We start from the raw sequence: 14,815 nt of genomic DNA, 5'->3' as shown, positions 1-14,815 counted from the left end.
AAACCGCGGGCTGACTATCAAGGGAGGACTACCTGGGTAGAGGGTCTTCGGGAATTGAGGAGGGAGTGCCCAAGGGTGAGACATGGTATTCCCCTTTCCGGACAGTAATCTACCCAACTTTCCTTCCCTTTGTTTGGGACACTACAACTCCCATAATGGCTGTTTTCCCTTGGACTGTCAAAGTACTGGAACGAGGAAGAGGAAACCAGGAATAAAGATTACCTATAAGAAAACACAAGAAACAACCCAACGTACTCTATGGCAATGTCCTGCTAAGGAGACTTGCAAGGTAAAGCAACTAGCTTATCTTGAACACCTAAAGCCTGTTAACACTCCATGTCAGGATAAAATGTGGCGAGCACAGGCACACTCTGAGCGAGGCTGGGTGCAAGAAGGAACAGCTCTTTTGGGGCTGCTGGGAACCAGGCTATGGAAGGTGGAAGGCCAAGGGGCTGATCAGCTGCTGCAGATAACGAGAGAGAGCCAGGCGAGAATTCCATCCTTTCGGGAAGGCCTAAGCGTTCCACGATCGAAAGCGAGTGAGCGGAAGAGACAAACCTTCAAAGTGCTTCCAGGCGGTCTGCTACCCTCCTTGGTGAACGGAGTTGGGGAGGAGGAGAGGAGGCGTTGGTAAAAGCCTTGACTGCTACGGGAAAAGCATTGAAGATAGATGCCCAATCAACAAGACCAGTGAGTTATCAAATGCAAAGAAAAGCCCAGTTTGTGTTAAGAGCAAGAAAAGGCATGTAACACGAGTTGAAGGTTGCCCATGTGCCGATAAAACGCGTAATGAAGAGAACAATGATGGAATGCTGAGAATAGTTTACAAAGTAGCAGAGTGGTCCTGCGAGACGGAATCGCACATTCGAATGTCTCTGTAAAATGTTCTGAAAGCAGGAAACAAACGCAAGAAGCTAAGTGCGACCCTGAACAAGAGTTGATTGAGTGAAAAGCGATTTATTTGAATTTTGAAAGATGCCAAGAGGTTCAAAGTAAAACTACAAGTACCAAGAAGCATTGATGTTGTGAAGATTGTGGATTGTTAAAATGTTTGAAAGTAAGTCGAAGTGGTCATGCAGAGGTCTACGTAAAATCCTTGCAGTTTCGAAAGTCTTCAACAGTAAAAGAGAAAGACAGGCTTGAGCCCGGCAGAGCAAAGCCTGTGTTGAATAGTGTCAAAGCGAAAGCCAAGAGAAGAGCTGTGTATTTGTGGTAAGGCGGATGATGCCTAAAGAATTGATTAGACTCTCAAAGCTTGAAGCCCAAGCCTGAACTGTTGATGTGTACCAGCAAGCCAGAGTATGCAAGACTGAGAGAACTGTGCCATCCACCTATCTTTTTATACATTTTTGATTATTTGTGTTTGGTGAAAAAAATTAATTATAGCTTTACAAATAAGCATCCAAATGTATATAGCTATAAAAGGTTCCAAAAACACTAATTTACACATTAAAATGATGAACTCATTTAAAATTATGAACTCATTTAAAATAAGAGTATTACTCGCACCACAATTTGTTAACAAAGATAGTTCAAACTTCCTCCTTTTGCATTGGGATTCAACACATGGTAGACAGGATACATTTCCTGATTGAACATTTTCCTTCATAATCATAAAATAATCATAACATCAGATAAAAATGCAAGAATAATAATACAGTCTAGAGCATTCCAATTTATAGCACAGGGACTGCACTACATCAAACACTTCATACATTATCCTTTTAAACCCATCATACAACATCCTGAGCTCAATACAGTCATTCAGTCAGTCCTAACAACAAAGTGAAGAGGGATATAGTAAAGGATCAAACTTCCCAGGTTACTACCCAATTCAAAACATCTCATGGCATCTTACAAATTCCATGTTTGGGATAAGCATCTTAGATGGCAACAGCAACTTTCCCCCTCAGGAGGTTCGCTTCCCCAGACAGCGTTATATGTAAAATAGACATACTTGCACCTAATCATTCGCATTTGCTAGCCAAGTGTTTCTTTCTTTTAGAGCAACTTCGATCTTGCCCACAAGTCGCACCGTGGCCAATATAATCGAGTTGCTACTATCCCACATGCAGCGTGTCCCAAACAGCATGGCGTGCATGGTTTGAAGCATTTCCTATGTAAGCACCAAGTCATGTCTTTCTATCGCTTTCAAAATAGAGACAGTACAAGAATAGATGCTGAAGGGTTTCAGTTTCATTTGAGTTTGTACAGAAGCAGCATTTGTACCCAAGATCAAGTGCTCCAGGCCATGCCACTCGCTAATTCGGAAGGCCGTATGGATTAAATCAAGTCGAAATCTCATGTAGGTTGCCCACACTTTGTTGTCGGGAATACACAGGAGATAGCGGCTACGAGGTTTCTGCGCGTGTCTAAAATTGGCATGGTTTCTAAAAAGTAGCATATCCCGCAATTAGGTCTGAATTACTAGCCCAAGCATTCAAATGAAATCGTTTTATTACCAACCCTGGGCGGTCAATAGTATCTTGCTTGGTTAAGTTAAGAGAAAGAAGAACCGTATTCATGCTCGCGTGAAGGATGGAAATTGATGCTGGATGATCAACAGTCAGCATCGCATGAAGATCCTCGAATAGGGAATTAGGCGGAGGTGAAACCATCTTCATGAAGTTATTTAAAATTCGCCATTCAAATCTGTCAGCAAGTCGATATAGACCCAGTTTGTGATTTAGAATAGGATTTGGAAGATATCCAGGAAGCCCCAACACTGTTTTTCACACTTTTCCTTGAATTATATTCAGTGAGGGACCCAAGTCCAACAAACACAGGTCCAGTCCATACAATACTGTTGGCTCAACCTTCAATTGATAAAAATGTATCAATGTAAGCAAAGAAAACTTGCAATGACGATGATAAATCAATTTAATCTGCGCTATCAGTTGCATCACTTTAAGATTTAAAGTTGTTCTCCATTTATTGAGTGAGGTACTGTTCGAAAGTTGGTAGCCCAGATATGTCATCTTGCTCTTAATAGTTATCTGCTTTGCATCGACGTACTACCTAAATCTAGGCAGATTCCTCTTTACTGTGAAAACTAAAATGTTCGATTTGGCTGAATTAATAACCAAGTTGTTAAGCAAGCAATACTGATGGAAATAATTCAGCTTGTTTTGCAGCCCAAAAGGCGTTCTGTCGAAGAGGATGACGTTGTCTGCAAAGGCTAACCAATTTGTACAGAGATTTCCCAATTTAACAGGGAAGATGTCGTTCACATCCCAAATGGTGTCAATATCCACAAGATACAAGTTAAAGAGAACCGCTGCAAGGTGGCATCCTTGCTTCACACCAATTTTAGTGGGAATATTGTCTGACAATAAACCCGCAGAGTTAATGCAAACCCTATAGGAGGTCTGTTTGTGCAAGAGCGCAATCAGCGCTACTATATGCGCTGAAATTCCATATGCCAACATTTTCTTCCATAAACGATTTCGAAGAACATTATCGAACGCTAATGATTGGTCCAGTGAGGCCATATATATGGGCCCATTGGATGGGTTGCGCGATGACATCAATAGGTGTGCAAGGATGGTTGCGTTCAAATGGGTGCCCATCGCCTTACAGAACCCAACCTGTACTTTTGATCGAATTGGAGATGTTATCATATAGGCTTCTAGGTCGTTTTTGCAGCTATGTCAATTAGGGCGATGGGCCTAAAATTGGCAGGATTATCCAGGGGCCCCTTTTTGTGGATAGGGATGATTATGCCCGTTAGCCATGAGGGAGGGATTACTCCAGAGTGAAATATCAATTCAAAAACGAGTAAACCAGTGCTTTGCCCAAAAATGCAGGTCATCCTTGATGACACACGGTGGAAGCCCATCCAGACCCGCTGATTTAGAGAATGTTAATTTTGAAATTGCCCAATTACATCCTTCAGCGCCTAAGTACATGTTTATGCAATGGTTATAGGGGGAACATCTGTCTCCTTTTCCACATGCCAGGAGGGCAAAGCATATTTCTCCTTGAAGTAGACTTGCCAAGTGTCTCCATTTATAGCAGCAACCAAACGGTTCACTGGCGCACGCAGGGTATTTCTGAGGGTCACCCATAATTCCCTTACGCTGTGCTTACATAATAGCTCAATCATATTCTGATTTTCAAGACTATGGCGCGTGTGACGTATTTCTTTTGATTCTTTCTTATATATGGCCAGTATGGAATTTTTAGATGACATATATAGAGCTGGAGTTAGATGCAACCGTTTCGCAGCTCTAAGGTCGCGATTTTTTGTGCGTTTCAGAGCTGATATATCAGGCAGATATTTCGAAAAAGCTTAGGATTTCGAATGCCTAGGAGGCAATTTGGATAGGGTTATAAGATGTTCTCAAATCATCTTTAGGTTAATAGCGGTGACCTTTTCTAGATAGGATGCTGGTACCGTGTTGTCTACACTAACCAAGATGTCCCTATTAACCCAGGACACACGTTTCCTACATATGCCTGGGTTCCAGCGGACAGAAAGGGCGTATCTATCACTCTCAACAAGGGCTGTTTGAGCCAAAGTGTCAAAAGTGTTGCAAGTGAGATGAAGAGCGGTGCTCAAGGCACCGTGATCGCCCAGTATGAAGTAGGTAATCAGAATAGCAGCGAGAAAACCAGACAGCTCACTTGATGCCAGAAGGTAGTCAATTAAAGAGCAAGAGGTGCCACGCTGCCAAAAGGTTTTGCTACTATGCGATGCCAAAGGCAGTGGAAAGATATTCCAGGCTTCAAAAAACTCAGTCCATAGCTTACCCCTAACACCAGCCTGCTTTTCGTAGGACGTAGAGTCAGAGGAAGCTGGTCTAATTCCTTCCATATCCAAACTTGCATTGAAGTCACCCCCAATCAATACTTCGTGCCTGGGGTGCTGCAACATAGTATTGGTCAGTGCCACGTTCAAGAATTGAAAGATAGTCTCGATGGATACTGCCATGGGATTCGAGTAAATTAATATAAGCATTATTTTCTGGATGGAGGCTCCTGCAGTGGTCAATTCAACCATCACAAAGGAATCATTGTGGTGCAGTAATATGGCCGTGAATCTTAAGCTATTCTTAATAAGGATAGCAAGGCCGCCACTAGGACGGCAAACAGAAGCAAGACGAGCTGGAACGCAAAATGATACAGAGCCTTCCAAGACGATGTCTGTCATTGACATAGTTTCTTGTAACAACAAGATTTCAGGAACATTTAGAGGCCCTAACAGTTTGTGCCAAGCGTAGAGATTCTTTGCCCCACAGCAGTTCCATGAAAATATTGCAATTTTGGATAGTTACGAGGTAGAGGTGCCTTCTTTCATTGTGGCTGCCACTTTGATAAGCAGCTCCAGCCAACTTAAACCATTTAGAGCCTTGGTGAGAGAGGCGAGTTGTGCTAGTATTTCACTTCTTGGCTCCGCTACTACACTCAGGGCAGGACCTTTTAGGGGCCCTGTCCTGCGGAGCCGGTAGGACAAAATCCAAAAAGGGCCATGCAGTGTCCATCTTGCTGAAGAGATTGGGGTAGAGACCCAAAGTCTCAAAGTCCTCCTTATGATCTAGGATAAGCTTAGTAATAATTTGGGACTGAAATTTGCACAACACTCTTTTGGTTGGCAAGTTTAACCCACTCAATGTCTTTCGTGGATAGATTCCGTAGGGGTGGAATCTGATAGAAGGCATTCATCAAGAAAGATCTATTGATCTGTGATGTTCCATTTACGTTCGGTTCACTGACCCATCCAAGGATATATTTCATCTCCTTGGGCAATTCCAGGAACAAAGGGTTCTGATCTCTGGAGTGGTCTGCTTCAACCTCAGGATTTTTTCCCCAAGTTGGCCAAGGATTTGTTCTTTCCTAATGGCTTATTCAGCAAATTAGAATCAGTCACAGGGGTTTCCTGCTCCACAATTTTAGTAGCAATCTGAATAGCCTCCAAGTGCAGATGACAACTCTTATTGTTCTGAGATAGGGATGCATCAGCTGTCTGGACAAAATGGGATCGATCCTCCGATGTTTCAGGAATAACCATCTTTTTATTTTGCATAATTGGAAAAAAAGTTTGTAATTGAGATTGCGTCTCTTCAGTGATTTTTGCTGGTGGCCTTGGTGAAAGAAATATTGAATCGCCTTCACCTATAACTTTGATTTGCAAAAGTTTCTTACTCTCATCATTTAGTTCCAGTAAGTTTAAAGCAGGCTCATCCGCATTCAGGTGGGACTTCAAATTGGACAATGCAGCATTGGTTTTAGAAGGCCCAATTTCGTCAACTTTGCCGGTCCTAAGGTGTCTTTAAGCTTAGCTATAGAGAGATTCAGTCGTTTTTGAGCTCTTAAAAACCATTTCTTCGCCTTGCGAGACAAAGTGAGATCCTGCTTGGCTAGTACCCTTTGCGCCTGTCTGAATCGCTGATTGAGCGTTTTGGAACTTTGTGGTGGCTTGAGAGTCAATAATGTCCGTCAATGCGGATGGACTGTCGGGAGACGATATTGACTCGTCAACAGGAGCCAACAAATCATTTGAAGGTGCCAGAACTATGGGCACTTGGGTTTTCGAAATAGTGTTGAACAGAAGCTGCTCAACTTGAAGAAGACAATTGTGCTGGAGTTTAGTCACTTCAAGAAGGTTGATAGTTTCATCAATTGACATTTCGTCTACATAAGGTTGTAGGCCCTGAAGAGCCTGAGAATATGATCTACCTATGTGACAATAGTCTTTCACCACAGGATCTGTTTGAGAGCCCTGTGTTATTAATTTGGGCACAGGCGGCTGGGGGCCTGTATCTGTTGGGTGCAAGGTCAACATTCTCTCAAGTAAGTGACATAGAAGGAGTGTGACCGTTCCTGAGCCAGTATATAACCTTCTATTTTGCTATTTTTTGTCCATCATAAGGCCTAACGATCCTTTCATTTCTCTAGGAGAACAATGCGTAAGGTCATGGCCTTTGTCTAGAAGATTAAGAATTTTCGTAATTACAGGAAAATTCTGCAAGTCGTGATCGTGGATGTTAATCGGCGAGTCCTCCAGAGTCAAAGAGGGAATGTCCGCTGATTTTAAGAGTTGGTGATCAGAAGAGACTGACCTTTGGTCATGGTCAATAAGTGAGTATGACAAAGAGGAACATCTACCTTCTTGCTGAGGGGGAGAATATATTAGTTCCAACATCATGGAGACTATGGCCAAGACGTTCCCTTCCGGGTACGGTGTAGTATTTATATGAAAATTTGTCGGATAGGTGTAAATGAACTTGCACCCGAAACGCGTGGGTCCTTGAGGCCAGCGAGGAGGGCCCAAGAGACAACCGAACACGTTTTTCCCAGCTCACTCATAACGGCAGGAGCAAGTATCGAAGTGTCAGAAATAGGGACAAAATGTTCCTGAGCATCGTTGTGTGAGCAACTCGGCTCAGCCCTATGAGATGCTTCGTTCATCAGGATTCTTTCATCGTCATTCGCATTCTTGACAGAAAATGAGGGCATGATCTGGTCAAGATTAACCTTAGGGGGTAAGAGTCCTCCCCTAGCTTCGAGTAGAATAGCGGGTGGCAGAGTCGAATCACCCTCTGTAACTGGGAGATTTGACACTGGAGGGATGTGCACCGACATGGATAGAAGGGACCTTTTGCTTGGTGGAAGCAACGCAAGTGTAACATTAGGTGATTTGTCAACCATGCCTTTGGATGGACCCGTAGAGGCTTCACACAGGCGGGTTGCGCTTCTCAGGGTACGACTCATGGTCAAAGTTGGCCAGCAAAGGTTAGGCCAAAACAAATATATTGGCACCAAAGAAAAATAGGCTCAAGCTAGGATTTGAAAAGACAATTTCTGAAAATGTCCATGCAATAAGTGTGTGGGTAAGGTCAATGGACGTGAATGTAAGGCTAGCAAAACTATAAGCGCCTGTTAACGACCAAGTAGCCCAACAATGAGCTACAGGAGTCTTTTAGCAGCAGTACAAATAAAGTGTGAAACTGATCTAAAATTCCAATCCCAAATTTCAGGCACAGGGCCCCTTCAACCAAAGCTGCCCACAGTCTGGCACACTGGACCCTTTTACAAGGCTAGTCTGCAGATTTCCAGTGCATCCCCGATTCCCTTTTAGGAGGGACATTTGTGAGGCTTATGGACTAAAGTGATATCAAGAGACAAAAAAGAAAAGTCTAAAAACAAACAAACACACACACACACACACACACACACACACACACACACCCCCCCCCCCAAAAGGCCAATGATCAACGTCCCACCCAATGAGCATAGGCCCAGTGAGGTTCAAAGGCTCCAAAGCCTGCAGTCACCCCCTGTGGCAGAAGCCAAAATAGGTAAACAACAGACCTCTACAGGTCCAAATTCCAAAACACAAATACCAACAGTCTTCCCTACTCGACCCAGAAAGCCAATACCCAAGAGTTTATCTTAAACAATGTATATTGGCCCAGTGAGGTACAAAGGCACCGAGGCCCGCAGTCACCCTCTGTGGCAAGGGCCAAGGTAAATCAAGCAGAAACCTCTAGAGGTACAAGATCAGGGGCATAAGTAGCAACCATCTCCCCTTCTTCACCCAGAGAGACAATTCCCACAAGAACGGTCACCTAGGTAGCTCTCCTCATCCTGACGGGTTTCAAAGGCTCCAAGGTCCGCAATCACCCCCTAAGGCCGAATCCAAGGTCGGGTGAACAAAGGACACTACGTCTGCAGTCTCACAGGTACTCAGACCGACAGTCACCCGCACACCGGTGGAAGCAACAGTTTTCAATTTGGCAGACACCTAAATACGGATTGTCAACCTTCTGGGGTTCAAAGGCTCCAGGGCGCGCAGTCACCCCCTAAGGTAAATCCTTACAGAAGAATAAGTGATGCTGTGAGTGCACAACATAAACACAAAGTCCAGAGTCATAATTCAGAGCTACATCTACCAACGTGGCAGACTTTGTAGGTGGCTTAGCTCTGTTCATAGGTACATCCTAAATCAGCTCAGTGATACAAGTTGGAGCGCAAGGGCCGCTCCCGTAGGAGGCACCAAGATATCCAAGAGAAAGCACTCCACGTAGTAAGGTGCTGCGCAGGTCAAAAACTCACTGACCCACAGTTACGTCACCACACTTTCCCTGGGGAATACAGGCATAACAACAGTTATGATTCTCAATGGGCATGCAACAAAAGTCAGCATATGACAGAGATGCAGCAAGAGCGTGCCATCAAAGACGTTCCCTTGGTTGTAGTAGCAACGTGATCTGCGACTTTAGTGCAAGGGAGCTTTGAAGAGCTTACACGTTGTCAAAAGGAACCAATGGAAAGGATTTCACAAGTAAAGCACAATAGTGGACATGTGTAAAAGCTGTCTAAACTTGTGTGAGTTATGAGATTGCTCACATTGGTACGTAGCAAAGCCCCTCCAAGAGAAACGTCAACACTGCAACAGGCGTGTGGTGAAAAGGTGGCCATGCTGGTAGAGCGTGGAACAAAGGGTCAACCCACACACAAGGCAAGAGCACGACAAGTCCAATGGGCAAGTTCCAAGTGGTGAAGATCTTACCGGGTGATCCAAGAAGTGCAGAAAAAAGGGCCGCCACAGCCAAGTCTCCACACTCCCACCGAACACCATACACACAGCTGGCACACCGCGCACGCGTGGTATGTTTAAAGGCAGGACTTGAAGTCAGGCACAATAGAAAGAGGACTTCAGGACTTCGGTGATTTCAAAAGTTATTGTCCAAACACTGTTCGCTCAGCAGGAGAATCTCGGAAACAGGTCCTTCCCCACCAGCAACCACCAAACACACAGCTGGCACACCTATCTTTTTTAAGAAACTCTCGAGACCCTGTGATTCTAAACGTGGGGAAGGGAGTTGTTACCCAAGCCATTCTGACATTTGCTTTAAGACCCTATTTTTTCTATTTGTATTCTCTTTACACATTTGTCATTTGAGAAGGGAGGGCAAGGTTAGGTTTTCTTAGTATAGGCCTTTTTATTTTGACTAGACTGACTTGGACTCGTTTGTTGTTTATTTTATGGTCGTGTTTATTCCCATTTTAAAGTTGGGGCCAGGTAGGAATTTCACCAACCCCAGTAAACTACAAAATAAAGGTTTTCTAAACTTGTATCTATTGGGTCTGTGTCTACTGTAGATACCATGTCTTCCTCACAATATAGAAAACAATGTATTTACCACCAAAATACTCTGTTTTGTGGTTATAAATAAGTATGCAGTGCTACTGGGGTATGCAGGTATTGGCAAGAGGCAAGGAAAAACCAAACAGTGAGCAAGCAGGGTGACTGCGGCTTTGGAAGTACTGGTGCCATGTGTGACATGATCATATGACCACAACAAACGGTGTGACGCTATGACCACAACTAGCAGCATGAAGAATGAATAAATAAAGCCCGCCAACAAGACATTGCGTCCCTGTGAGTGAGAGAAGAAGAAGAGAGAGAAGAAGAGAAAGAGTCTTACTACTGCCAGGCCTGATAGCAGGCAGGCCGCCGCAAGGAGAACCGCGTGGCTGTAGGCCACGTCTAGACTGCAGCAACAGAATGCGCGTAGAAGACGCGTAACACAGTGACAGCGCCCTGTAAGGAACTCATGGTGGCAACAGTAAAGACACACACCAGTGATCACAGTTCAAGGTTGTTTATTAAACTGTATATGGGTGAGAAAAACACCCAAACTAAACCTAAATCTAAGATGGGAGCGAGCGACGACAATCAAATAATAATAAGGCACACGTAGTGGCGTCTTGTCAAATAAAAAGGGCCTATACTAAAAAAAATATATATATTTAAAAAAAAAAACTATTGCCAATCCTTTCCCCTAAGTAACAAAATAGTGTGGGATAATGTTCACCGGAAAAGAAAGAAGTGTTCACCAAATGATAAGTCAGGATGGTATGGCTCGGGTCTCCTTTCCCCACGTTTTTAGCACGGGACAAGGTGGCACTCTTGAGTACAGCACATTCCTGGGCCTCGCCAGCACAAGGTTACAGTTCCTTTCAACGATGCCATGACCTTCTAGAGACAAGTTTCTTTTATGCAAAGTCTCTTGCATTAGAAGGCCTGCTGGACCATAAACAAACAAATGTTCCTATGGTAATCTTTCACGTTGGGCGATTGCTCTTTGCCCCTTTTGTCCCCCTCAACAGGGCTCTTGCAATGTTAGCCTCCCTTAGTTGGGTGCAATACGGCCTTTCACTGAAAACATAACATTCAAAAATCGCAATGTCTTTTTAAACAACGATTCACTGTGGACATCCCTCACCCAGGTTCACACTTGTCACCACAATGTTCACAGGTATATCACCGTTTACCCACAATTCGCAGGCATCCCTCCGTCGGGTTCACATTTGCCAATTTCACAATTCACTCAGTTTTCTTCAGTGTGTCAAAGACTTTCAAGTGTACGAGGGGATTTGCTCAAACCTCGTAGGACCACTTTGACACTTCACGCCAGCCTCTCCTATGGCCTCTTGGTTCTCATAGTTCCAACAAAACACCACAACCCAAAAAAAGGTTCCAGTCAGAGTCCTTCGAATTAGCGCATCTGCGGTGCTGGATCACTTTGCTTCTGGACCTTTTTTATTACGGTTTCTTTAAAGTTCAATTACACAAGTTCTTTGTTCAACAATGTTGCCACCTGCAACCTTGGGCTCAGCACAGTTGGGGTTACTATCAGTCTTCTCCGACTCAGCAGCTGTGCTGAACTGTTGGAGCTTCTTGTCTCAGAAGTCAAGGACGGCACCACGATGGCAATTGCTTCTCCCCGCTTTGGCTATCAGCGTGGGAGGGCCCTGTGTGCCGTTGACACCTGTCACACCACACGCCAGCTGGGCTTCCCGGTCTTATGATTTCCCTTTCGGAGACTTTGTGGGTCTGAGTTGAAAAGGGCAAGGGCAATTCCCTCCTCGTCGTCCCTCCAGGTCTCGTCACCTTTCTCCTCTGTTTTAACTGCGGGATAGCCGTTTCCTTGTGCGTTCGGCCTTGCTCAAAGTGTTCTCTCGTGCTGTGCCTTTTATTCCTGTGGGGAAGGGAAAGGGCCATCAGGTGTGCGTAGTTATTGTCAATGGCCTGACTCTGCCTGATCCTTATGTTGGGACATGTCAGGTAAAGGGCTTTGGTGTTAGTCCGCTGTCTTTCATGAAATACAAAATTGGTCTGCCCGCTTCTCCTTCCACCAGTCTCACCTCCTGCAAGGGATAGCCTGTTAATGGCTCCTTTCTCCCCTCACCTCGCATTCCTGACCGCCAAGCTCCCCCTCCACTCATTCCCCCAGGAGTACTGAGTCACAGTCTCTCCACACCTCCAGCGGACCTGCACGCTCCTCCTCCTTTCTCCCTACCTGGGGATCCTCTCTGCTGAGGTCTTCTGCTCAATGCCTCGATTCTCCCTGGGACTGCAGCCTCCTTATTCCTCAATTCGAAGGTCTCCTGTCGGGTGGTAGTGCTTCCACTTCATTTTTGCTTCCCATTGGCACCTGGGGGCTCACCTCTCCTCCAGCGTCGCCTGTGCCAAACGCGGGCCCGCCATCTCATTACTATCCCTCACACCAGCATCCCAGTCACCATTTTGCTGCGGTGCCGGGCAGGCTACGCTCCACTCATTCTCCTGGATATGCTGGCAGATCCGCTTTAATACTTCACCGGAGGTCCCCTGGTCATTCCACACCTTGTGCCCACCTTACTAGCCCATTTTGGGTTTCTTTTGTGGAGGGTTTGGGCAGCGTGACGGGACGAGCGCAGGAGCTAACTGAGTCTGCATCAGTCGGCTTCCTCGGCTAACCCCGCCCCCCCCCCCCCCAAGAGCTTTTTTTTTTTTTTAGAAGATGATGAAAGTGGAAGTGGTTCTCGACCCGCCTAAGAGCGATAGGCAGATTGTTACATAATTTTTCCACAGAGACTGAGAAAGCTCATCCCCCAGTCCTTAAACAGTGAAATGTGGGGATAGCCACCAAACATGCATTTGCAGAGCGGAGAGCCTGACCAGGACGTAAAGCTGAAACTTATCTTGTAGATATTCCACACCCTGATGATAGAATACTTTGTGCACCAATCACAGGGACTTAAATTCAATCCTTTTTGCCACCGGAAGCCAATATATAGTACAGAGCACAAGACTGATATAATACCCATATGGGGTAGAAGTAGCTACCATAGCTGCCAGATGTTGGAAGCACTGCCGCTGAATCAGGCAAAGTGGTTGAGCCAGAAACAATGCATTACAATAGTCGATTCAACAGACAACAACCCGAAGGTGGATAGGTAAATAAGGTAGTACTCCACGGAGTACACGTAGCAGGAAGTGACCCGTTTTGCATACTGCATTCACCTGAGCAGACATAGAAAGTGAGTCAGAGAGGTAGAACCCCAAATTCGTTACCACAATCACTGTTGGAGATGGTCAACAATAGGTGGATGTGCAGGCATTACCTGGCACATTCTTTACACCTTTTTCTTCTCCCCTCCCTACCTATCTGGAAAGCATGTATATTGTTTTTCACTGTGCAAATTGTTTCCTGGTCTTCTTAGACGATTTGTGTCTCAGTTAGCTAGATTAACAAGAAGTGTGCCTTATTTGAAAATGTATTCCAATACCATAATGGGCAGATGAAACACTGGGCGGCATATGTTGGCATTTTCTAATAGAGATTGGTTTACTTGAAGTCAGAAATTGGCATGCAGAGACTGCCAGATTAGGAATGATGTTATCTGATCAAAACATAATATCGGATCAAATGTCACGTGATTTGATTTCATTCCCTGTGACGTCATTATGCCCAAACATATTTTTGAAGCATGATAAATCCTACCTCTAAGTTTTCGTCAAGGAAAATGGACAAATATGAGTGAAGTGCTGACATGGACCAAGGACTGTAAAGGCATTTTATCACTGCATAAAGGCTAACGTTTAGTAGCTTCTCTTTTTATAAGTTAGTAGTCTCCCTGTTCTCCCATGCCCTCCCAGCAGCTAGGGGCGTCTTACCTGAGACAGTCTGCCGGAACCAGGGACACTCCTCTGCGGGGACTGTTCCTCGCTTATCTTCTGTTTCAGTTTCTTGAACATCCTGCTATTTCCCCCAGGGGGCGCTGGAGACTATATCCAGCAGTGGGCTCCGCGGTGATGGGTGTTTCCTCTACCTATTCTGGCCCCGCCCCCGCGCTGTTGCCCCCTGGAAGAACGGGTTGAGAGTCAGCCTGTGCTGCTGATGCAGGGTCTGGACGCATGCGCAGATCCAGCCCAAACACACTGTCACCCCACCAGTGTGTCTCCTTCCCGGTATAAACATCCAGTAGGTGACAGGAGGAAGCGCGCCTGCGCGGCAACGTGGAGCTGGTTGTGTTCAGGGCCTACGGTTTCCGATTAGGGTCAAACATACTTCGCTTCCATCGGAAATCGGAGCAGGAGTATTTACTTTAAAGATAGAAGAGGGACAAATTCAGTCGTGTTTTCCGGGTATGCGTCACTGAATGCAATGTAGAACGGGATCCCCGATTTCGCGCAAATTTCTCGCAATATTAATTATATATTGTAGTGGTAGTCCGCTGTATGATTTTGCTTTGGAGGATAGCCAACTCGAGACTTGTGTGTTTCAGAAATCCGTCATAACAGGAGGTATTTATTTACATGTAAGCCTACACTTAAAAATTAAGGAATTATATAAAAAAAGACCACTCGCTCGCTCGGGCAACATTAACGTTCTGCCTTAAATTGGATGTTCCGAATACATTGGTTTACAATTCTTTCAGGAGGGAGAAAGAGAATGAAATTGACATTTATTGGGGGAAACTCCCACTTGTCCCTTTCGCGAGCGGGTAAGGGGGTGGCAGGTGGGGTGCATGCATGGCA

General features: G+C 45.1%; 1 protein-coding gene across 3 annotated transcripts in view; it reads right to left on the bottom strand.

Moving 5' to 3' along the window:
• The window catches only part of GOLGA4 (golgin A4), a 2,156,782-nt gene extending 2,142,514 nt beyond the window's left edge, over positions 1 to 14,268 (bottom strand). For all 3 annotated transcript variants that reach the window (XM_069613207.1, XM_069613208.1, XM_069613209.1), the window contains exon 1: positions 13,952 to 14,268. In XM_069613207.1, the coding sequence (XP_069469308.1) occupies positions 13,952 to 14,032 (81 nt within the window). In that variant the 5' untranslated portion in view covers positions 14,033 to 14,268. The remainder of the gene's footprint in view (positions 1 to 13,951) is intronic.
• Positions 14,269 to 14,815: the final 547 nt, after the last annotated feature.

The sequence above is a fragment of the Ambystoma mexicanum genome, chromosome 5p (genome assembly GCF_040938575.1).
Source record: "Ambystoma mexicanum isolate Mex_15411 chromosome 5p, UKY_AmexF1_1, whole genome shotgun sequence".
Taxonomy (NCBI): domain Eukaryota; kingdom Metazoa; phylum Chordata; class Amphibia; order Caudata; family Ambystomatidae; genus Ambystoma; species Ambystoma mexicanum.
This window is presented reverse-complemented; position numbering and strand designations above follow the sequence as displayed.